The sequence below is a fragment of the Labeo rohita genome, chromosome 15, assembly GCF_022985175.1.
Source record: "Labeo rohita strain BAU-BD-2019 chromosome 15, IGBB_LRoh.1.0, whole genome shotgun sequence".
NCBI classification, from domain to species: domain Eukaryota; kingdom Metazoa; phylum Chordata; class Actinopteri; order Cypriniformes; family Cyprinidae; genus Labeo; species Labeo rohita.
This window is the reverse complement of record NC_066883.1, coordinates 16,315,013-16,340,329: the sequence shown is the minus strand read 5'-3', so window position 1 is coordinate 16,340,329 and position 25,317 is coordinate 16,315,013. Positions and strand designations below refer to the sequence as shown.

The 25,317-nt window shown below is 34.1% G+C and overlaps 1 protein-coding gene across 6 annotated transcripts in view; it reads left to right on the top strand.

Annotated features, from left to right (window-relative positions):
* sgsm2 (small G protein signaling modulator 2) overlaps positions 1-25,317 on the top strand; it is a 76,385-nt gene that overhangs the window by 32,849 nt on the left and 18,219 nt on the right. For 2 of the 6 annotated variants that reach the window (XM_051129305.1, XM_051129304.1), the window contains exons 3-12: positions 4,581-4,749; positions 12,497-12,661; positions 13,038-13,105; positions 13,311-13,459; positions 13,562-13,696; positions 15,488-15,612; positions 15,962-16,029; positions 18,086-18,249; positions 20,992-21,124; positions 23,847-23,981. In XM_051129305.1, coding sequence (XP_050985262.1) covers positions 4,581-4,749; positions 12,497-12,661; positions 13,038-13,105; positions 13,311-13,459; positions 13,562-13,696; positions 15,488-15,612; positions 15,962-16,029; positions 18,086-18,249; positions 20,992-21,124; positions 23,847-23,981 — 1,311 coding nt within the window. Of the gene's footprint in view, positions 1-4,580; positions 4,750-12,496; positions 12,662-13,037; positions 13,106-13,310; positions 13,460-13,561; positions 13,697-15,487; positions 15,613-15,961; positions 16,030-18,085; positions 18,250-20,991; positions 21,125-23,843; positions 23,982-25,317 lie in introns of all 6 variants that reach the window. The other 4 variants (XM_051129303.1, XM_051129302.1, XM_051129308.1 and 1 more) reach the window with 2 other exon arrangements.

Here is a 25,317-nt window from a genome sequence, read left to right as displayed (position 1 = left end):
TCTGTGAACATGCTCTTTTCCGTAAGTCCGGCCCTTGAGGACAGAGCCTGAGTCCAGACTGAGGGCACAGATCAGGCTGATTAATAAGTACAGCAGTGCTAAACCCTCTTTACGCCAGAGACCGATGAGTCACTGAACCTCTGCCGTTGTCTTTCTCCCCTTTTTATTCCACTCTATTAATCTCTTGTTGTGGGTCTGTAGTTTCTCTCACGCTCTCTCCCCTCTTATTTCCTCACTCTTCATCACTTTAACTCTGGCTTTTTTCTGGCCTGCCTTTCTCTGCCCCTCATTTTCACTCCTTGTCTAATCTTTTTTTCTTCCTATGGTCCTCCAACTCTTTCTCGAGCCCCCCGCCTCCCCCTGTCGCCCACGCTCTGTGCAGCTGCCGAGTACCTCAGTAATGCAGTTCATTACTGTCTATTACTGTGACTCACAGCTTGACTGCACAGTCACAGGTGCGTTTCCCTAAGGACGGCAGCGATCGCGCCCAGCCGCCGGCATTCAACCCCCCACCGCTCACAGAGATGATAGTAGCTCAGATTACAGCCATCAATCAATGTACACAGTCGCTCGTGAGCGCGTTCACGTGTGTGACATCATAGCATTTCAAAAAGCTGAGCTCAATACTGTGACTTGCATCAATACTATGGCTTTTTGATTATGTGATCTGCCGTATTTTATCGGCATGCTCAGTTTGAGCTTGACGAAGGATTATGGATAATTGTGCTACATGCTTAATTAGATCTTCCTTTCTAATGCTAATTTTGAACAATCCCCTCTGTAATTTGTCAAAGAAGAGGAACCTATCAGTGGCTTGCATATAGTTGTATAAACTGGATGTAAGTATTTAACAGTTACATTGTTCAGCTGTCATTATTTAAAAAGAACACGGGAGGCTTTTGGTCATTAACGCCCCATTAAGACAAGCAAAGACATAAAACTGCATGATTTATAGGGGTAATATATCTAATCTGTTGCTCATTAAATCCCCACATAGTTTGTCAGATGCTGTTCTTATTGAGTGGAGGTTGTTACAGTTCAGATGAAGCTTTTTAATGTATCTGTGATGGGATATGCATTGTTTTAAAGGTTCAGTTAAATGCACATCGCATCCTACATTAGATGGTAGAATCTATTTGGATGTTTCTTCAACTTTGTGGTTGATTTGTTATGCTGTATATACACTTCTGTTCAAAATTGGGGTCGGTAAGTCAAAAATACAGTGTTGTAAAATCACTGTTTTCTATTTAAATATATTTAACGAAGACCCTATTGGAATTGCTTAGTTTCTTCTTCTCCAAAGTGAATTACATTGAGGGCCTAAACATGCTTGAAAACTCAAAAAATTTTGCACACACACCAAAAATGGTCTGATATGGGTTTCAGAAGTGGGTGTGGTTAAATGGCTCGATAGCACCACCTATAAAATTTTAATGAATTGTCCCTTGAGCTATGTTTCACATACATGTACGAAATTTGGTACACACATGTAATACACCAATACCTACAAACAAGTCCCCCGGTACGAAGTCCGAAACCCAACAGCAAGTTTTGTGCCATTTTTGCCATTTCAGGCATAAACAAATTCCTCCTACAGATTTAATCAGATCAAAACCAAATTTGGACATTGTAATCTAAAGCCCTTTGTGACGTTAAATTGCGAAGATCTTAAGTTTTCGTTGAAAGGCATGCCCGTGGCAGTCTGACAAACTTCGATGTTTTGCAAATGAAACAGGTAGTTGTTATAATTCAGGCCTACAATATCTGATCTGCACCAAAATTCACATGTTTGATAAGAGTCCTGGCCTGAACACATGCCCATATTCAGTTATAGTCATAGCATGGTAACAGGAAGTGGCATGTTTTATACTCTAACGAACTCCTCAGAGATTTAATGACATCAATATTATATTTGGTCAGTCTACTGACATTGTAATCTAAAGTTCTTTGCAATGTTAAATTGCGAAGATCTTGAGTTTTTGTTAAAGCGCATATCCGTGGCGGCCTAACTAAGTTCAATGTTTCACCATAAAAGGAAGTTGTTATAACTCAGCCATACAATGTTTGATCTGCCAAGAAGAGTCCTGGCCTGAACACATCTAAAGGCCAGTATTTAGTTATTATCATAGCGCCACCTGCTGGCAACAGGAAATGACTTGATCTACACTAACTTAAAGGAAAAGTCCACTTTCAGAACAAAAATTTACAGATGATTTACTCACTCCCTTGTCATCTAAGATGTTCATGTCTTTCTCTCTTCAGTCGTAAAGAAATTATGTTTTTTGAGGAAAACATTTTTGGATTTCTCTCCATATAATGCACTTCAATGGTGCCCAACTTTAAAATTGTCCAGCAGAAGTCATCGCTGCAGAAGTACCGACCCAGTGTTTACGAAGGGAACATGCAAAGAACATTAAACGGCCTTTACAAAAAAGGTAAAACGGCAATGTAGGATGATTTTTGAAGTGAAAAAGAGATGAGTTTTTCGACCTAGCCTACCTGTCATGAACCGGAATACACAGACGTCACGCAAAGCTAGACAAGCCGAGCATTTGAGGTTAAAAAGTATATAAATTCTTTTTTTTTTGGAAAATAACTGATTATTTTGCTAGATAAGACCCTTATTCTTCGCTGGGATCGTTTAGAGATCTTTAAAGCTGCATTTAATCTGCATTTTGAAAGTTCAAACTTGGGGGCACCATAGAAGTGCACTATATAGAGTGAAATCCTGAAATGTTTTCCTCAAAAAAACAAAATTTCTTCACAACTGAACAGAGAAAGCCATGAACATCTTGGATGACAAGGGGGTCATCCAATTAAATTAAATTATCTGTATGTAATTATCTGAGTAAATTATCTGTAAATTTTTGTTCTGGAAGTGAACTTCCCCTTTTAGTGTAAAACAAGTCATTTCCCGTTGCCAGAGCAGTTTGTAAACAGTATTTTAGTGTTTTTTTTTTTTTAAAGTGAAACTGTTATATAAATTAGGATCAATATAATGCTAGCTATGAAATTAGCATTAGTAAAACAAAAGCAGTTGGAAATTTTGTGGAGCGGGAACTAGTGAAAGTGTGAAAAATGTGCTTTAAGAGTGTATTTCTATGTATGTTTGCATTATTTTTGCCTGATACTGCTGTATGCATTCAAACGTGTGCTGCGAGCATGAGACCACAGTAGCTTGTGGGTGTATGGATGCATGCAGGAAGGCGTTCAAACCAGCAGGCACAAGAAAGATTATGTAAATACATCTTCAGGAGCGTTCAGCTCGTTTCTCAACTGCACAACGCTTTGTCTGCACGTTTGTTACTCAATAGATGATGGATCCGACAAACACAGGAAGTGGCATTTCTTTTGGTGCCTCTCAGGGCATTACTGTTCAAATCAGAGCTGCTTTTGGGAGCAGACAGTTATCGTGCTGGGTTCTCAAGGGGGAAGCACTCAGCAGCCACTTAGATGATTCATCCCCATGTATGCTCTGAAATTAGAGGTGCAGATTAGCAACAAATTTGCAGCTTGTTGATCAGGTCTGCACAACAAGTCAAAAAATAAGGTCGTAAACTCTCACTGAAAACCAATGGTGTAGTGGTTGATTTGCACTGAATGCCCAAAGGTCCCTGGATGTCGACTACAGTAGACCAATGCATTTCCCATTTTCCCTTCGCGAATGTGCGTTTCACCAGTCTAAATGTATCAAACAGCCTCTTAAAAGAAAAAACCTGAAGCCGAGAATGAGAATGCTTAAGCCGCCGCCCCTGGTGGCACAAGCTGAGCAATAAAAGTGCTATTACCGCCATAAACATCTGATTGCTTTCACAAATGCAGTCGATTATGTGGCAGCAAAAGGACCTCGATTCTGCTGAGATATTGATAGCATCAATCACATGGCGAGTCAACAGGTAGACTTTACCCAGCTGTCACGGCAAATGCAAATCTCATAACTGGCCTTTCATTGCAATCATGTAAAAAAATAATCTTGATTTCATTTGCCGAGCAAGTTTCCTCATGTTGATTTATGTTGTTCTTTGCACATGAGCAGTTGGCTACTTGTCAAGAAAGATGGACGAACGCATTAGGCGTCTTTTTACGCCAATATGAACATCCGTTCCATCCTTCATCGGTGAGATTAGGGGACTGGGGAACTGTTGCTGTTGTTTATTTGTTTTCGAAGAGAGCGTACGCTGCTTGAGGGGACTGAATCCCAGCTGAAGTGGTAACAGGTAGCTGGCCCTGACTTTGAATTACTGAAATATTTAGCTGTGCTCCAGGAACCTGCTGTAAATCTCGTTCCCAGTTGCAATTGGGCTCCTGTCATGGCTGTTTACCTCACGAAAGGAGGCTGAGGAGTATGAGGCAGAGCACAGTTACTTCTCCAATAAGATTTTCCCTTGCATCGTGCAAGTTCATTGACAGCAAAGCCTCCCGGGAAGGAAATGAAACTGAAAATTTGACATGTGAGAACAAATGGCTGTTATTAAAGGAATTCATAAAGCTGTTGGAAATAACAAGATGCTAATTGCTTAAGTTTATTCAGTGTTTTGTTTGATCTTTGCTTATTGACTCCTCCTTCGATGTTACCACAGGCTCCATTGAGGCTTGCTTAAGCCACCTGTTGAAGCGAAGAGCGGCGGGATTCCTCCGGAGCGATAAAATCGCCGCCCTCTTCACCAAGATTGGCAAGGTGAACACCACAGTGAGTGAGATCTGCCGCAAGGTTCAGGAACAGCTACAGCAGCAGGCCGAAATCACCAGGTCTGGCTTTTTATTGTGCACTACTTACCCACATTATTCCACTGCTTTTTTGCCTTTTAATTTCAGGCTCATCCACACGAAGCCAGAGCTTTCCTATCTGATCTTTTCTTTCCCCTCGTTCTTCTGTAAACACGGCGTCGCCTCAAGAAATATCTGTATGTACACAAAACCAGTGAAACTGACTCAAAACTATTTAGTGTACGTGCCAGACCAGTATGAGGCACTGTAATCCTGCCACAGAGAACTAAAAATGCACACAAAAACACAAGGGTGTCATTTTCAGATTTATCCACTCTGGGACCCGGTTTCAAAAAATAGCGGTTTCAGGCTCCCAAAACGCCGGATCCGTCTGGATGAAATGCCAAAATGTTACAAAAATTTTACTAGTACAGATAAATGCATCTCCGTGTGGATGAGCCCTTAGTAAACTGACTTTCTTTTCAACTGACATCACCTAGGGCATGTGGGCTATAGAGTGTTTTCACGACACGTCATCAGTCGGCCATATTGGTGGCACTGATTGTAAACAATGCCAGTGAAACTAATGAAACTTGCGTATTTTGTTGATTATTGCTGCTGAAAATGGTCAATTATTGTCATTTTTTGGGCTGTACTAATCGGTCGGACCAGGAAGAACTGCTATAGAGTGCTATAGGCTGGCAAAAGTTATAACAAATTAAGGAGAAGAGTGGAAAAAACTGTCTGAGGAACAAAAGGCATTTGTGGTTGGCCAAACTGAGCCAGGATTTCCAGGGCAAGAATCTTGACAACATTCGTGTTTGTTCTTATTTCCAGTCAGGTAGGTGAAATATTAGGCTAATATCTTAATTACTGCTCGTACGTATCTTTAACACCTATTAATTTTAGTTTGTCAAAATATTGTGGCCTATCCTGGTTACTTCTCTATATGATTTAGCAGCTTCCACACATTTTTTTCTGTGGTTTAGAAAGCATGAATTAGCAGAAAAACATATTCAGTAGTACATCAGCTGTGTAATCCATGCTGTTGTTTACATCCGAGTATCTCCAATATGGCCGCACATCCGGGTTACTGACCAAACCATGATGTAAGTGCAAACCCCTTTATTGTGTAATCTTGGCCAAAAGCCATATAGCTTTTGTTTTTACTGCTTTAGTTGGTAATGTAGCTTTTCTAAAATCTGATTAATTAATTTACAAAATTTTGCGGATTTACATTTTCCGAAGTTTTCAGAAATATTGCGAATAAATAATTTTTGCGCCACTTAAGGCTTGTTCACACTAAAAACCATAACAATAATGACCTATAACAATAGCTACAGCATTCACACCAGTGGACGATAATGTTCTGTTTATTATAATCACACGCTGCAGTTTTTTGTCTGCCGCTTTAAATGCTCAAGCTCCTTAAAGTCGGGTGGATTCTGATTGGGTGTTTCACTCTTAAATGTGTATTTTGTTTACAAAATAAAACAGATTGCAAATGGCATTTTATGTTGAATTTAAAAGTAGTAGGGGAGTGTGGGGTAAGATGAGCCAGTGGGTAAGTTGGCCCACCCCCTATATCTCAACAACTGTATGATTTTACTGTCATGTGACCATATATTTTGGAACGAGTCATCATTTCTGCCTGTGACTGTGAAAAAGAAAAAACAATTGGGATAAGTGGAAGGCACCCATTTACTTTTACTAAGCATTTACTAAAAATTATAGCATATTAGACATAGGGATGCACGATATTACATTTTGGCCGATATCTGCTATGCTGAAATTTTCAAATAATTTTTACAGATACCGATATATATTTGCATATTTCCTTTTGTTTAGAAACAAAACACCAAGACTCTCCTGTGCGGAAAATTCTAAACAAAGTATTTTTCATTTTGGTTAGGTTTGAGCAAAAACAAACTTGCTAGAACTAATAACCATTATTAAAGTTTTTTGTTTAGTTTTTCTTTTTTTAGGAGTATAAGAGTACATAATAAGCTTTAAAAATAAGTATAATAAAATCATTCTCAGCTTTTTTTTTCTCTCTCTTCAGACAAGTGCAGTTGAAACCTTAACATTTTATTTAAGGATTTATTATTAATAGATAGTCTAAAGCAAAAGAGTTTTAAAAAAAATCTTTTGTCTTATTATTATATTAATATATTTCGGTTCATTAAATTATTTAATCTACAAGTGTTTTCAAATCATGGAATTTATACTGATTGCAATAATATTGTGCATCCCTAATCAAATGTATTGGCTGCTACATCAAAGCAAATTCATCCAGGTCTAAAAATATTTATGATGCATATAGGTGATTTAGCAACGTATAAAACCATGCAAATCGTTAACCCAAATATTAGCCTGAATTGGTAAGCTAGCTATTTTATCCCAAAATGGCAGCTGTGGGGCAAAGTTGCTGTGGGGTAAATTGAGCCAGCATTTTAATTAACCCCACCAGTTTCAGTGACATTTATTTATTCATTCTAATTTAGTTTTTATTTAATTTTTCTCAAAAAATTCTCTGATTTGTCTGTTTTTGGGAAGTTTAAAACTTTGGTGTTCAACATATTGTTTCAGAAAAGCAAACAATTAAATGTAATGAAATTCAAACTTCATTTGGTTGGTTTAATGTTGTTAGATTTAAGAAAAGAAATGTGACCCTGGACCACAAAACCAGTCATAAGGGTCAATTTTTTAAAATCTGAAATACAGCTATTTGAAAATCTGGAATCTGCAGGTGCAAATAATCTAAAAGCTGAGAAAATCGCTTTTAAAGTTGTCCAAATCAATTTCTTAGTAATGCATATTACTAATCAAAAGTTAAGCTCTGATATATTTACATTAGGAAATTTACAAAATATCTTCATGCAACATGATCTTTACTTAATATCGATAGTAGGAAAATAGATAATTTTGACCCATACAGTGTAGTTTTTTGTATCTCTTATTCTGCTTATCAGTATGAACTGTAAGTAGAGATACTGAAAGTCAAAGAAAGCCATAAACTGGAACTGATCATATTAGTGATATAAGCAATGCTTTATGACTGATAAACTGTTCAGACGATGATGAAAGCAGGAAGCAGATCACATCTGGTGTGTGGAGAAGGATGATTTGCTGCTTTGTTTGGCTTTAAACAGAAGACTGGCTCTGCCGCACTTTAAATGAGGAATGCTTTGGGCGGATGCTCCGGGGTTTCGGTCAGCTTCTTATTTTCCCATTAACTCTCCATTAGCAGAGCCACATGGCCAATGTGCCACTCAAGAGCGGACCGCTCGGGCCTAATAGCCACAATCTCCAGGTGACTCAACATCATGTTGTGGTCAGAGATTAGCTGAAGCCACTTTGGTGTGTCTGTACAGTAGCTGCTCTCACAGACATTTAGAGCATTAATGTGGAGTGCTGCGGGTCACATGTTCTACGGTGTTCCCTGCCTGTCTGTTTTAAGCACCCCTCCCCCACCGCACTCACTCGGTTACTCGCGTTGCCACAGCAACACCATGGTGTCACCATCGCTAGAGCAACAAGATGCTTGCTGGTTATTGAATACCTCTACCGCAGCAATTCAGGGCTCAAACTCAGGTCTAATAAAGCAACTGCATGTCATTACTTTCTTATGCAAGAGAGTTATATTGCACCCCAAACACATTTGTACTTTATTGTTTAAATGATTTCATTGATCGCACTCGTATTTAGCTTCACAATTATAATTAGTTTTTATATAATGTGATTTTTTTTTTTTTTTATAATTAGAGTCTCTTGTACTCACCAGCGCTACATTGATTTGATCAGAAATACAGTAAAAACAGTAAGAATGTAAAATATTATTACAATCTCACTATTTTATTGTTTTATACTTTTACATATTTTAAAATGTAATTTATTCCTGTGGAGGCAAAGCTGAATTTTCAGTGTCACATGATCCTTCCTAAATCACTCTAATATGCTGATTGCTGCTCAGTTATTGTCAATTATTTTTAATGTGTAAAAAAATCTTTTGAGACTCTGTGTGTGTGTGTGTGTATGTGTATGTATATATATATATATATAAGAAAAGTTCATTTATTTCAGTAATTCAACACAAATTGTGAAACTCATGTATTCTTTTAATTGTGATGATTTTGGCTCTCGACAAATTAGAATACTTCATAAGACCAATAAACAAACATTTTTAGTGAATTGTTGGCCTTCTGGAAAGTATGTTCATTTACTGTATGTGTACTCAATACTTGGTAGGGGCTCCTTTTGCTTTAATTACTGCCTCAATTCAGCTTGGCATGGAGGTGATCAGTCTGTGGCACTGCTGAGGTGGTATGGAAGCCCAAGTTTCTTTGACAGTGGCCTTCAGCTCTTCTGCATTGTTTGGTCTCTTGTTTCTCATTTTCCTCTTGACAATGTCCCATAGATTCTCTATGGGGTTCAGGTCTGGTGAGTTTGCTGGCCAGTCAAGCACACCAACACCATGGTCATTTAACCAACTTTTAGTGCTTTTGGCAGTGTGGGCAGGTGCCAAATCCTGAAAAAATGAAATCAGCATCTTTAAAAAGCATGGAGTGCTGTAAAATTTCTTGGTAAATGGGTGCAGTGGACCAACACCAGCAGATGACATTGCACCCCAAATCATCACAGACTGTGGAAACTTAACACTGGACTTAAAGCAACTTGTGCTATGAGCTTCTCCACCCTTCCTCCAGACTCTAGGTCCTTGGTTTCCAAATGAAATACAAAACTTGCTCTCATCTGAAAAGAGGACTTTGGACCACTGAGCAACAGTCCATTTCTTCTTCTCCTTAGCCCAGGTAAGACGCCTCTGACGTTGTCTGTGGTTCAGGAGTGGCTTAACAAGAGGAGTACGACAACTGTAGCCAAATTCCTTGACACGTCTGTGTGTGGTGGCTCTTTATGTCTTGACCCCAGCCTCAGTCCATTCCTTGTGAAGTTCACCCAAATTCTTGAATCGATTTTGCTTGACAAGCCTCTCAAGGCTGCGGTTCTCTCGGTTGGTTGTGCATATTTTTATTCCACACTTTTTCCTTGTACTCAACTTTCTGTTAACATGCTTGGATACAGCACTCTGTGAACAGCCAGCTTCTTTGGCAATGAATGTTTGTGGCTTACCCTCTTTGTGAAGGGTGTCAATGATTGTCATCTGGACAACTGGTCAGATCAGCAGTCTTTAATACATGACTTTCACAGTTTGAGTTGAATTACTGAAATAAATGAACTTTTCCATGGCATTCTAATTTATTAAGATACACCTGTGTGTGTGTATATACACAGCATTAGTTATCTGTACATATATATATATATATATATTATACACACACACATATATATTTATACAGTATATTTGCAGTATTAGTAATTAGTATATATAGATTATATATTGACTAATACACTATTAGTAATATTATACTAATACTATTATATTATTATACTTCTAGTAGTATTATTATTAATTAAATACATGGACATGAAGTTGAAATTATTATATTATGTGTAAATTAGCTTAAAGCTAGTCAGTGAAGCAAAAAGACAAACACTGCAACAATGTTACAGTTTTAATTTTTATACTATTGCTAATTTGCACTTCAAGTTAATTTTTGTTTTCTTTAGTTTTCTTGCTTTTTACTTGCTTGACTCCTGAACCGCTATTCATTTATCAAAAGACTGAAAGAAGACAATTAATTTGTGTTGGTATAAAAAGAGAGGCAGTGAAAAGTAGCATCTATATGTTGCCATGAACAACGGTAAATATACGGTTTAGAGTCATTATACAAAAATATGTGCTATTTAAGGATTCATTATACACTCTGTGAACCCTTTCTCACTGTGTCTTTATTAATGGGCCTCTGCACTGGATGCTCTACATTATTGCTCTTGGAGCAGAACTGCACAGTTTCATCTCCATAGCATCTGCACGGCTCATCTCAGGTGCAGGGATTTATTTGCTTGTTTATACTGAATGTCCACTGCTGCGGCCAGCTCTCACACACGCTGTGTAAGTGGTAGGCCGTTATGCGATCAATGCTTATGTAAATCAGAGAAGATGAGGGCGCTGTGGCACAGACAGCAGACTCATCCATCTCTGGTGCGCCTGCAGCTGTGGTGTAGTGTGATGTCCGGGCTGGAGGGAGATTGATGGCTGTGGGGTGTTATTGGCTTACGCCCATGATGGACTCTCTCATCGGTGCGCTCAACATTACAGCAGTCCTCCAAGCTCTCCACAGACAACAAGCGGATCTCAGATGGGCTTTGTCAGAGAAACTGGCTTAAAGGAATATTCCAGGTTTATTTTCAGCCTTAGGCTGGGTTTGTTCACCCCAAAATAATTTATTTACCCCCGTCTAATGACCTGTATGAAAGAAAATCATACATGAGGGTGAGTAAATAACAAAACAAAACTTTCATGTTTAGGTGAACTTTTTTCCCCATTGGTGACCCCCCCAAAAAAAAAAAAAAAAAACAAAACAGCTCTATTAAATCTTGCCTCTCTTCACTAGCTTGTGACAGTGCCCTAAAGCAATATATTTTTTCTCTTGGATCTTTTGTGATTTCTTCATTTCTCCAAGTGCAACAACAACTCTCCGTCACCCTAGAGCTGGTGTCTGGCTCTCAGGAAAAACTAACAGTGTTACTGTAATGCTGTAATGCCAGCTCAGCTAAAACATACAGTACTGTTCAAAAGTTTGGGGTTGGTATGATTTTTCTCATGTTTTTGAACAGTCTCTTATGCTTACCAAGGCTGCATTTATTTGCTCAGAAATACAGTAAAACAGTTATATTTTGTGATAGTATTACAATTTAAAAAGCTGCTTTCTATTTTAATATAATTTATTCCTGTGATGCAACGCTGAATTTTCAGCATCATTACTCCAGTGTCACATGATCCTTCAGAAATCATTCAAATATGCTGATTTGCTGCACAAGAAACATTTCTTATAATTGTCAAAGTTGAAAACAGTTGTGGAAATCAATAGAAATGTATAGAACTTAAATTTACTGTCACTTTTGGTCAATTTAATACATTCTAGCTGATTAAAAATATTCATCTCACTTGAAGAAAAACGTTTGAACATTAGTGTAATTGCGGGCATTTTGTCCAAAATGCTTTTCAGGAGTAACTTGTTGATGGTTTGAGTGGCTTCTATGACAGATAAGGCAAGTCTAATCTTAGATGTTCCAGCTCTTGTGTTACTCAGTCTTTTATCTGTGGGATTTATCTATTTTAATGTTCTGAGGTGAGTCTTTTGGGATGACACATGCTCTGTCCCTGTCATTGTGTGAGAATATGTGTGTTGTCCCTGTTGGCTGAATGGCCCGGCGGGTTCGAGTGGATTTTGTGACCTCAGCAGGCCCTCCTGCACTGTAGTAGATGAGCTGCCAGGTCATCCTGTTGAGATGCTGTATGGAAAAGTATATGGACTCACAAACACTTAGGAACACCCACTGACAGACACAGTCATAATCCCTTTTGTGTCACTTGCTTCTTTCATAAGGCCAGATAATGTAACTATGGGATTTTAGCTGGTTATATGAGGACACATTAAATAAAGGCCCAGTCTTAGCAAAAATGGAGACTTTTTTTTAATTCATGTAATGAAAATGTCTGAGAAAAACTGATGTAAATGCTAATTTTAAGTGATGAAAAAATGTGTGCAAATTATTACTGTGAGACTTTAATGGTTTGTAATAACTCAGTTTCTGTTTTGTGTGCGTTTTTGTCGTATACACTTGTATTCTTATACATGAATATGTTATTAATGGTCTTTCTCAGGAGAACCCAGAGCACAGGACAAGAGCCCCTCCGGAGGCAGGGCTCCTCTGCCGGCCGAGCACCTCAGCCACTCTCTGCGCAAGCCATCAAGCACATATGGGTCCGTACGGCCCTCTTTGAGAAAGTTCTGGACAAAATTGTGCAGTATATTGTGGATAACGCAAGGTAATGAGCTGTATTTCAGTTCATTAAAAATAATTAAAGAGATAGTTCAGCCAAAAATGAAAATTGTTTTATCAATTACTGAATTACCGTCATTCATCTTCGGGAACTCAAATTAAGCTATTTTTTACATTTAATATCTATGCATGCGTATATGTATTTTAATAATAGTAACTGCATAACATGCATTGCTCATCTCAATTTATGCAAAGTGGTGTTTGCCAAGAGTAAGGCTTGAAATTTATCATTTGTCCACGATGATTGTTTGGACTGTCATATGGAGTTTGTGAAATAATGTGTTATTTGTTTAGCCTTTGAAAGAGGTCTCTGGTTATTGACATACACACTGTGTGTGTTTGCTGTTTGTGTGTGTCTGTAGTAAGTATTATGAAAAGGAGGCCCTCATGCACGACTCTGTGTTTGGCCCTATATTGGCGGCACTGCTGGGTGAGTCTAACTGATGCATAAAACACACTCTACTCATAGAGAGGCTAATAGAGATTTATAGATCACTGAAGAACAAGTTCAATGAAATGAGATGGTGTTAGCTTTCATTCTTGTATTATAATTCACTCTGGCAGTTTTTTCTTATCACAATATGTTATCACATTATAATTTGTTTTGTGTGAAATCAATATTTTTTTCTCTATAGTTGGGCCTTGCGCTCTTGAGTACACTAAGCTCAAGACGTCAGATCATTTCTGGACGGACCCGTCAGCCAATGAGCTCGTCCAGAGGCATCGCATTCATGGGGCCCACAGGGGCCAAGAAGTGTCGCCAGGCCGCAGGCCTGCACTTGGGGTGAGAATATCATACATACAGGAGTGATTGTGCAGTGGTTTTGTTGGAGTAAATAGTCAATTCCAAGAGTAAACTGCATAAATATCTCATACTTTACCCCAGATCCGAAAGCGTCAGTCCTCCGGAAGCATGTCTGAGGACAAGTTTGCAGCCTCGGCGAGAGAGTATGTCGAATCCCTGCACCAAAACTCACGCGTTCACTTGCTCTACGGAAAAAACAATGTACTCGTTCAACCGGTAAGACAGTACACACATACACACATACAGATGCAAATGCACTTAAGGAGACTAGTTTGATTTGCATCTACAGTTCTTTTGATGATTATAACAAAAGAGATTGATTTGTACATCAATGAATCTCATCTAATCAATATAATGGAGCTCAAGGGCTGCTGGGTATTGGAATTGAGCTGCAGTGCTTCTTGGTAATCACATTTTCTTGGTTGATTAAACATTACTTACACTATCAGAAAAAGAAAACATCTATTTTATATTTTTGCATTAACACTGTAATCAGTTTTGTGTTTAATAAGGATAAGTATGAATCTCATCAAGTTAGTATTTTTAAGCATTTTATATTTATTCCAACATTATAACTCAAGGGAGTAACAATTTAGACAGTATATTTTATTTGTGAACGTATGTTCAGCTATTCTTTTTAATAATTGACTTTTAACTATTTTTTTAATTTTTCGGATCATCAGTCATCAAAGCTCAGTTAGTCACAGACACTTAGATTTACTTTAAAGTCCCCATGAAGTCAAAAATTATTATTATTTTTTTTTTTGTCTTTTAGTATGCATATGTTAGCCTTATCTGTAAGCTAGTGTGCTCCAAAACAATGACACAATTTATATTTAGAAGATATAAGCGTTCAGAACTTACAGTCTCTTAACTTCCACCAATATGGATCAACGATTTTGATGACATCATCCTGCACTTCAGCTTCTCATCAAACATTCTGTCCAATCAAATGCTCTCTAGAATCCCATGTTCCCATGTCCCGCCCCCTACACTATAAATAGAGGTTGAAGCTGTGGCTGAAATTAGTCACTTGTTCATGGAATTTGGAGTCACCGTTGGACAGTGTTTCTTTAGAAAAACGAGTGATTTATAGATGTTTTAATGTTATATTGTGTAATACTGGCGTGGGTTTTATTTTTGTACTACTCCAGTGTTTTGAGGAAGAAACGCCCTTTATAGGAAGAACTACTCAAAATGTTGTCTTCCCTTGTGTAATGAATGGTCAGATGGGTTTCCCTGGCATTTTTAGCTCTCCGGCCCATGCTGACTTCCCGGCTGCTAGTTGGCTACTCTTGTGAACTGGAAAAGGCAGACTGGATTAGCCATTACACCACATTAGATTTGTCATCAAATGAGTCAGGCACGAACTGGATGTGTGCATGAAAGTGTTTGTGAGATTTGCAACGGTGACTGATGTAACTGGGCACAGATAGTGCTAGGTCTGGCAACGACTTGTAGAAATCAATAGTGTAAACGACCCTTGCCAAAAGGATTGCAGTGATTCAGATTTAATTGGATTTCTGTGTGAAACCTGATGCGTTTTGCAGCTCTCATCATCACAGTAAATCGTCAGAGGTTTTATTTATGTCACTTTGTTGCTTATAACACTCATCTGTATTTCCTTCTTTGATCTGACACCTTTTTGTCCGCTCTTTTCCTTGTATGTTAACTTATCCACCTTATTCTTTAATGAGGACGTAAGCCTATGGGTGAGACTTCCGGTTCATTAGCCGCTAACGATAAAACTGTTTGCACTACAAATGTGTGTTCATAAGAAAGATAATTCATTAAAAATATATGGTAAGACACACCAGTCTGCAATATCAAGCAGAAAAATGAGCTGTTTTGTACAGCTGAAAATAGAGGAGGATGTGACCAGAAGCCAGACCCATAAAATGTACGGGTTTATTACAGGAAGAAAAACATGGATAAACAATGAAAAGTGTATTTTTGAGGAGTTGGGGAAGCTGCTGTGTTTTATTGAATAGACTTTGCTCTTTGCAGAAGAAGGATATGGAGGTGCTGCGTGGTTACCTGTCCCTTCATCAGACGGCCGAAACACTCACGCTGAAGTGGACGCCCAATCAGCTAATCAATGGCACTCTGGGAGACTGTGACTTGGAGAAGAGGTAATATATACTGTACACACACAAGGGGAAATCAGTTAAATTAGGCCATCAGGTAAAATAAGAGCTTTGATGACCAATCACTTCTATTCATTTTGCCATGACATGTAGGAACTCAATTGATTGGTCTGATATTGCTAGGTTGGACTGAGCAATTACTTTCACCAAGCATAAGATGAGTGTCCTGATGTGCTGATTGCTAGTTTGTAATGATAAGGTTGATATGTTTGTATGGAACAAATAGATGTCAAAATGTGAGGTTATTTAGCTAAACAACATTGATGCTGATCTGTTTTAACCCATTTTCTCTTTCTTTCTCAATGTTTTTTTTTCACCCTCTATCACACTTTAGTATTTATTGGGACTATGCTTTGACTGTGCCTTTAAGACAGATCGTCTGCATTCATTGTCACCAGCGCCGTGAGTCTCCTTCCTACATCTTACTGCTATATTCATCTTTAACATTTAAAGGGACAGTTCACCTATAAATGTAAATTCTGTCATTAATTACTCACCTTCATGTCGTTCCAAACCCGTAAGACCTTCGTTCATCTTCAGAACACAAATTAAGATATTTTTGGTGAAATCTGAGAGCTTTCTGACACTGCGTAGACAGCAATGTAACCGACACATTCAAGGCCCAGAAAGTTAGTAAAGACTAGTTTTAAGGCTATCGGTACCTGAGAACGCATCTGGGCTGTATACTACACAAATATTGACGCTCGCTGTGATTTTCGGAGTGAAAACTGCATTTGACAAGCGAAAATGTACGCATTAACTCCCGAAAAATACAGGTAGTGACAACTTTCTTTTACACAAATTCTATGCAGTATGTACGAAATTGAACTGAACAACCAGTTGTTAATGACATATTTAAAGGGGTCATTGGATGCAAAGTTCACTTTTTCAGGTTGTTTGAATATTATTGTGTATTGGCAGTGTATGTACAAATCTACCCTGTAATGATAAAAATCCATGCAGTGGTTTTAACAGTCCATCCTCCATTGTTTCAATATTGAGCAGGGATGTAAGTTAGACAAGAATATCTCCAATTGAGAGATGGAGGTGTTGTGTTGCTGCATTAACCTAAACGCAGCTAAATGCAGCTAAAATAAACAGGCTCGTCACTCCACAGAGAGAACAGAGGGGCGGGGTGAGCAGAGCTCATTTCATTTAAAGGAACAACCCCTCAGAATGGGATGATTTTTGCAGAGCTCATTTTGACAAGGTAAAAGGGTGTTGTTTTACACAACCATTGAGAATTTGTAACCAAATTATATTATAGACTTTTCATTAAGACCCTAAAGAATCACATCAACTTATGTAAAATGGGCATCCGATGACCCCTTTAAACACGCATCAGACATATGTCTTTGTCTGTATGTGAGGTGCAAGAAAATAACAGACATTTTAACACAAGCTAGCTGCGCTCATGAGCCTTGCGGTAAAGTGTCAGTGTTGCCAGATCTTCACAGAAAAAAACAATAAACAAGGACAAGTACAAAAAACACTAAAACACCCAAATGCTTTAGGAAAAAAACATATCTCCTATCTGCAACAGACCATTTTATTAACTCCATAAGTGCCTAGATTTATGAGGTAAGACCAAAAAACATGCCTAAAAGTGCTTGTAAATATGAGGACATGGCAACACTGCAAGACAGTGCTCTCTAAAAAAGCCTCCTGAGCATAGACAAAACACAGCACATCTATCAGCGGGAGTTTAGTTAAAGTCGACGGACACAAAAAGTCTTTGTGTATACAAAACTTCAAAAACTTCACAGCAGCCTGTCAAAATAAAAGTGTGGTTTAACATGTAACAGAAATATATTAGTCTTGTATTAATTTTGTACAGTATAATGTATGTCTTTATATGTTCCGTTTTCTGCCAAATTTAAATAAAACAATTAAATGACAAAAATAAATATTACAACCAGATTAACAAGTTAAGGTTATTAAAGACATTGTTAAAAAGTCCATGTGACATCAGTGGTTCAACTGAAATTACTTTTGGTGCGCAAAAAAACAACAATAATGTGTGTCTCATGAATGCACAGCGAAGAATGACAAGAAAGAGATGAAATTGTTAAATAAAGTATTTTTTCTCGTTTTCTTAGTGCACAAAAAGTATTCAAGTAGGTTCATAAAATTAAGGTTGAACCAGTGACATGGACTATTTTAACGATGTTCTAACTACCGTTCTGAGCCTTGAACGTGTCCGTTTCTGTTTCTGTCTACACAAGCTCTGGGATTTCATAAAAAATATCTTAATTTGTGTTCAGAAGATGAATGAAGGTCTCACAGGTTTGAAACAACATGAAGGTGAGTAATTAATGACAGAATTTTCATTTTTGAGTGAACTATCCCTTTAAGCGTCAATGTAGCACATATTTCAGAATCGATTATTGATTTAATTCACATTATATTACGGATTATTAATTATATTTAACTCTATATTGATGTGAATTTGTCCCAGCGGACTGTGGGGGTACTCTGGTGTTAGTAAGTCAGGATGGGATCCAGCGGCCTCCTCTGCACTTCCCTCCTGGGGGTCACCTGCTGGCTTTCCTGTCCTGTTTGGAGACGGGTCTACTGCCCCGGGGTCAACTTGAGCCCCCCCTCTGGTCCCAGAAGGGCAAGGTGAGTGTTTTACTGCAGGTGTTATTAGATATATCATGTAACAGTTTATTTCTTCATCAGAAGTAAGTTGGAGAAATTTAGCATTGCTTGCTTACTAATGGATCCTCTGCAGTGAACGGGTGCCGTCAGAATGAGAGTCCAAATTGCTGATTAAAACATCATAATGAGTAATCCACATGTTTTGTCAATTATTGTGATGTTTTTATCTCTCTCAATATATTTATTACAAATCTTGAACAAAAAAAAAAAGAAAAAATCTAGGAAAAATATATAAAAACTCAATTATTGATTTAATTTGCATAATATATAAATGTAGAAACATTTTATTTAATTTTAATTAACTTAGAAAACAAAATTACTCAAAATATCAACTCTTTGTTTTTGAAAAACATATTTTGAATTAATAATTAAATATTAGAATGATTTGAAATATTTTTTTGAGTATGAAATAATTCATTTTAAGATTTTAATTCTAAATTTAAGACTTTTTTGTTTTTGATCATGAATTAAAAAAAAAAAAAAAAAAAAAAAAAAACTTTTAAACTTTTACATTTTAAGTTGAATAAATTAAAATTAAATAGGCCTTAAAATTAGGCTTAAACCCTGAATGTTATACATAAAATATATTAATTAGACATTTAGGACAGAAAAAATCTGGAAATTTTAATTATTGATTTAATTTACATAATATATAAATACTGAAACATTTTATTTAATTTTAAATAATTTTGATTAAACAAAATTGCTTAAGATATCAAGTCTTGTTTTCAAAGAACATATCTTGAATTATATTTTTAATTCAATAAATTATAATTGATAATTAGAATGATTTGAAATACTTTTTATTAATTTTTAATTCATTTTGAGGTTTTAATTTTAAATTTAAGATGACCTTTTTCTGTTTTTTCATCATAAAAAAACTTTTAAACTTTTAAATTTAAGTTTAATAAATTAAAATTTAATAATGCTTAAAATTAGGCTTAAAACAAGAATTTATATAATATAAATATTTAATCTTTCAAATTTAATTTAATTTATTTTAAATATAATGAATTGTTACAGTACAGTATAATTATTACAAATATATGACAAAAAAATAGGAAAGATATGAAAAATTCAATTATTATTAATATGAATGTTGAAACATTTATTATTTTATTTTATTTCATTTTGGTTTACATATAATCAATTGTTATACATAAAATATATTAATTAGACATCTAGGACAAAAAACCCCTGAAAATTTTAATTATTGATTTAATTTACATAATGTATAAATACTGAAACATTTTATTTAATTTTAAATAATTTCGAGAAACAAAATTGCTTAAGATATCAAGTCTTGTTTTCGAAGAACATATCTAAGCATATAAATTATAATTAATAATTAGAATGATTTGAAATACTTTATTAATTTATAATTCATTTCAAGATTTGAATTTTAAATGTAAGATGACCTTTTTCTGTTTTGATCATTTAAAAAAAAATGTTTAAACTTTTAAATATAAGTTATAAATTTATTATAATAAATTAAAATGTAATATAATTTAATAATTTATTATTAATAATTTAATAGTAAAATTTAATAACTTTTTCATTTAATTTGAAATATAATGAATTGTTATAAGTACAGTATTATTATTACAAATGTACGACAAAAGAGGGAAAATATAAAAAAATTAATTATTGATTTATTTGCATAATATATAAATGTCGAAACATTTTATTTAATTTTAACTTAGAAAAACAAAATTGCTTGAAATATCAAGTCTTGTTTTTGAAAAACATATTTCGAATTACATTTTCAATGCAATAAATAATAATTAAATATTAGAATGATTTGAAATATTTTTTGAGTATGAAATAATTTATTTAAAATTCAAGATGTCTTTTTTGTTTTTAATCATGATTTAAAAAAAACAAACTTGTAAACTTTCACATTTTAAGTTGAATAAATTAAAATGAAATAAGCCTTAAAATTAGGCTTAAAACCTGGATTTGTGTAATATGAATGTTAAAACGTTTTTATTTATTTGTTTATTTATTTTACATAATCAATTGTTATACATAAAATATATTAATTAGACATCTAGGACAAAAAAATATGAAAAATTACATTTTTGATTGAATTTACATAATATATAAATACAGAAACATTTTATTTAATTTTAAATTCTTTCAAGAAACAAAATTGCTTAGAATATCAAGTCTTGTTTTCAAAGAACATATCTAAACATATAAATTATAATTAATAATTAGAATGATTTTAAAAATACTTTTTTATTAATTTATAATTTTAAATTTAAGATGACCTTTTTCTGTTTTGATCATTTAAAAAAAAACTTTCAAACTGTTAAATTTAAGTTTAATAAATTAAAACGTTATGTAAAATGTAATATTTTTTATTTAATTTTAAATATAATGAATTGTTATAAGTACAGTATAGTTATTACAAATCTATGACAAAAAAATAGAGAAAATATGAAAAATTCAAAATTTAATTTTAATTTGCATAATATGTAAATGTAGAAACATTTTATCTAATTTTAAATAACTTAGAAGAACGAACGGACTGACGGCACCCATTCACTGCAGAGGATCCGTTGATGAGCAAGCGATCTGTTCTGATGAAGAAACATCAGATTGTAGTTTTTTTTGCTTTTAGTTAATTATAAAATGTTCCTCATTTGAAGTGAGCAGCTGGGTTTAGTTTAATAATGACTGTGTGTGTTTGCCTAACAGGGTAAAGTCTTCCCTAAGCTTCGTAAGAGGAACAGCACGGCCCGTTTAGTGGATCAGGATGGAGACGGAGAGGAGCAGATCGCTGCAGACTACGTGTTTCGCATCGTGTATCCCGGGCACCGTCACGACTCAAGTGAGTTTCAACAGAAATGTGCCTGTCTTTTTCACATCTCTGTCTCTGTCTGTCTTCACACATGCAGGATCTGTCCATCCATCCGTCCTGCAGTGACCCCAAAAACATTAAACACTTCAAAGCCACACATAAAATTAAACTCGTATCATTTTAAGTGTGACTTAAGCATCTAAAAGTACTTTTTGGGGGGAAATTCTACATCATAAACCCTCTAAATACTCACATATCTATCAGTCGCAGCCACCGTTCAGCCAGACCTGATGTCCCGGATGTGTGAATGCTGAACAGGGCTGCATTAGACACCATCCCCGCATATCATTGTTGTCTGTGTGTTTTGTTCTCACTTTTCTGTGGAACATAACAGCCGTTGTGGAGGCTGCTGGGAGGGATGTGAGTATTAGACGCAGCCTTTAGATTTTCAACTGTTCTTACTGGGATGACAGTGTTTTTTTTTTTTGTTTTTTTTTTATATATATCTGTGTATGTATGCACTGCAAAAAAAAATCATCTTCACATAGTTTTTGTCTTGTTTTCCAGTTAAAATATTACTAGATCAAGATCCGTTTGGTTCATTTAAAAGATTTTGAATTAAGAAAAATGCAATTATTGATTTAATTCACATAATATATAAATTATATCAAGCCTTGTTTTCACATAGAACATATCTTGAATTACATTTTAATTTTAATAAATAATAATTAAAATTTAGAATGATTTAAAATACTTTTTTTTTTTTTTTTAATTAAAAATGACCTTTTCTGTTTTGATTATAAATTTTAAAACAACTTTGAAACTTGTAAATTTAAGTTTAGTAAATTCTTAAGGCTTAAAATTTGGTTTAAAACTATTTATATAATATGAATGTTAAAACTTTTTTTAATTTTAAATACAATACATTGTTACAATATATTTCTTACAAATCTAGGACAAAACAAAATTAGATATCAAGCCTTGTTGGCAAAGAACATATCTTGAATTACATTTTTAAATCAGTAAATAATTAAAAATTAGAATGATTTGAAATACTTTTTAAATTTATTTATAATTAATCTTAAGATGTTTTTTTTTTTCTGTTTAATAAATTAAAAACACACTTTTAAATTTAAGTTTAATAAATTAAAATGTAATGAAATTAGGTTTATATTAAAAAAATTATAAATTACGAATTTTGAAACATTTTCTATTTTGTTTTAAATATAATGAATTGTTGTTATAAGTACTACAAATCTAGGACACAAAAATAGGAAAAATAGGAAAAATTCAATTATTGATTTAATCACATGATGTATAAATGTTGAAACATTTTATTATGAATTTTAATTAATTTAGAGACACTAAGTTATCAAGCCTGGGTTTAATTCAGTAAATAATAATTAATAATTAGAATTATTTGAATTTTTTTTTTAATGAATTTATAATTCATTTTAATTTTAACTTTAAGATGAACTTTTCCTGCTTGATTATAAATTTAAAATAAAAACTTTTAACCTTTTCAATTTAAGTTTAATAAATTAAAATTTAATAAATCTTAAAATTAGGCTTAAAACAAGGATTTATATAATATGAATGTTGAAATATTTTTTATTTTATTTTATTTTATTTTATTTTATTTTAAATATAATAATACATTATATATTTAATCTATAATGTAATTGCATAATATATAAATGTAGAAACATTTTATTTAATTTGAATTAACTTAGAAAAATAAATTTGCTTAAGAGATCAAGTCTTGATTTTGAAAAACATATTTTAAATTACATTTTTAATACAATAAATGATCATTAAAAATTAGAATGATTTGAACTACTTTTTTGATTAAGTTATAGTTAAGATTTTCAATTTAAGATGACCTTTTTCTGTTTTGATCATGAATTTCGAAAAAAACTTTTACTTTTAAAGCTTTTACATTGAAGTTTAATAAATTAAAATTTAATAAGGCATAAAATTAAGCCTCAAAACCTGAATTTATATAATATAAATGTTGAAATATTTTTTTATTTTATTTATTTTAGACATAATAAATTGTTATAAGTACAATATTTTTAGTACAAACTAGGACAAAAAATAGGAAAAATATTACAAATTCAAATATTAATTTAATTCACATAATATAGAAATGTTGAAACAGTTATTGTTTATTAATTTAGAGAAATAAAATGTTTTTATTCAACAAATAATACATTTTAAATTTATTTATAATTCATTTTAAGATTTTAATTTTAAATTTAAGATAACCTTTTTCTGCTTGATCATTTAAACGTTTACATTTAAGTTTAATAAATGTCTAAATAAATAAATAAAAATAAATAAAGCTTCAAATTAGGCTTAAAACTATAATTGCTTAAGAAATAGATCCTTGTTTTCACTTACATTTGTAATTCAATAAATAATACTTTTTTAATCATTTATAATTAATTTTAAGATTTTAATTTTACGTTTAAGATGATCTTTTTCAGTTTCAATCATAAATGTAAAAAAAAACCTTTACATTTAACAAGGCTTAAAATTAGGATTAAAACGCGAAGAAACATTTAAATTAAATTTAGATTCAAGATGTATTCTCTGAAAACAAGTCTTAATATGTTACGCAGTTTATATTTCCCTGCAAAACAAGACAAAAGCACTGGTTTAAAATGATTTTTTTTGCAGCGTGTGTGAGTGGAACGTGACTTTGCTTGAGAGGCGGGTGCTAAACTGTGTTCTTTTATTGCCCAAGCAGTCACTATAAACTACCACCACACCACGGGCAGTCGTGCGCCCTCTCTGGACGACGATGAGGAGGAGGAAGATAGACTTCACGCTATGATCTCTATGATCTGCTCACGGAACCTCACAGATCCTAATGTCATGAAAGGTTTTTATCACCAGTGGCCCACTTCATTCTCCCTCCCTCCTTTCATCCTTCCTCTCCTCCCACTTTCTTTTCATCCCAACTGTTACCTGGTCCCCACAAGCAGCGACCCAGCAGTGCGGCCCGTTGTCGGTCAGTGAGGGCAGATTGAGACGCAGTAGGCGCCTCGGGCGTCACTCTTTAAGTTGTTGACCTGGTCTGTGTGCTTGTAACCATGGTAATATCTGCAGCTAGGTCAAATGGCACAAGACACAAGAGTGTTTGGGGCACACCTGCATTTCATTACACCGGAGAACAAGGGATGCGTCCTGTCAGATATGCAGAAAATATACTACGTAATTCACTACGCAAAACAGATGTTGGCTCAATGAAAAGTCACGAAACGCCACAAGGACATACTGTTCTACTAATAGGAATGTACTTACGAATGTGTAGTATGGCAGTACGCCAGTGTTGGGACAGACTACATCATAAATTTGTCTTAAATGCCACTCACTCCAATGTTGGGTTTAATAAGCATTTAAATGTAGTGTATACAGTAGCTTAATTTATACAGATCTTTTTTTTGTTGAATTGTTTGTAGTTTCCATGTAATTTCCATAATTTGAATGTTGAAACATTTGTTATTATATTTTATATTATTTTATTTTAATCTTAAATGAAATTAAATGTTAGGTACAAAATGTACGTACTGTATGTATAACTAATCTCTTTAGCTAAAATAAATAAATAAAATAAATAGTAACCCAAAATAATTAGGAGAGAAAATTCTAATTATTGGTTTTATTTACATATTTTAAAAATAATTGTATTTTATTTTAATAAGCATTTAAATGTAGCATATACAGTAGCTTAATTTATGCAAATCTTTTTTTTGTTAAATTGTCTGTAGTTTCCATAGAATTTCCATAATTTGAATGTCGAGACATTTTTTTATTTTATTTTAATCTTAAATTAATTTAAACATTAGGTACAATATGTGTGTATTCTATGTGTAACTAATCTATTTAGCTTAAATAAATAAATAAATAAAATAGTAACCCAAAATAATTAGGAGAGAAAATTCTAATTATTGGTTTCATTTACATAATTTATATTTACATATTTTTAAAATAATTGTATTTTATTATTTTATAATTGTATTTTATTTTATTTTAATAAGCATTTAAATTTAGCGTATACAGTAGCTTAATTTATACAGATCTTTTTTTGTTAAATTGTCTGTAGTTTCCATAGAATTTCCATAATTTGAATGTTGAAACATTTGTTATTATATTTTAGATTATTTTATTTTAATCCTAAATGAAATTAAATGTTAGGTACAAAATGTACGTACTGT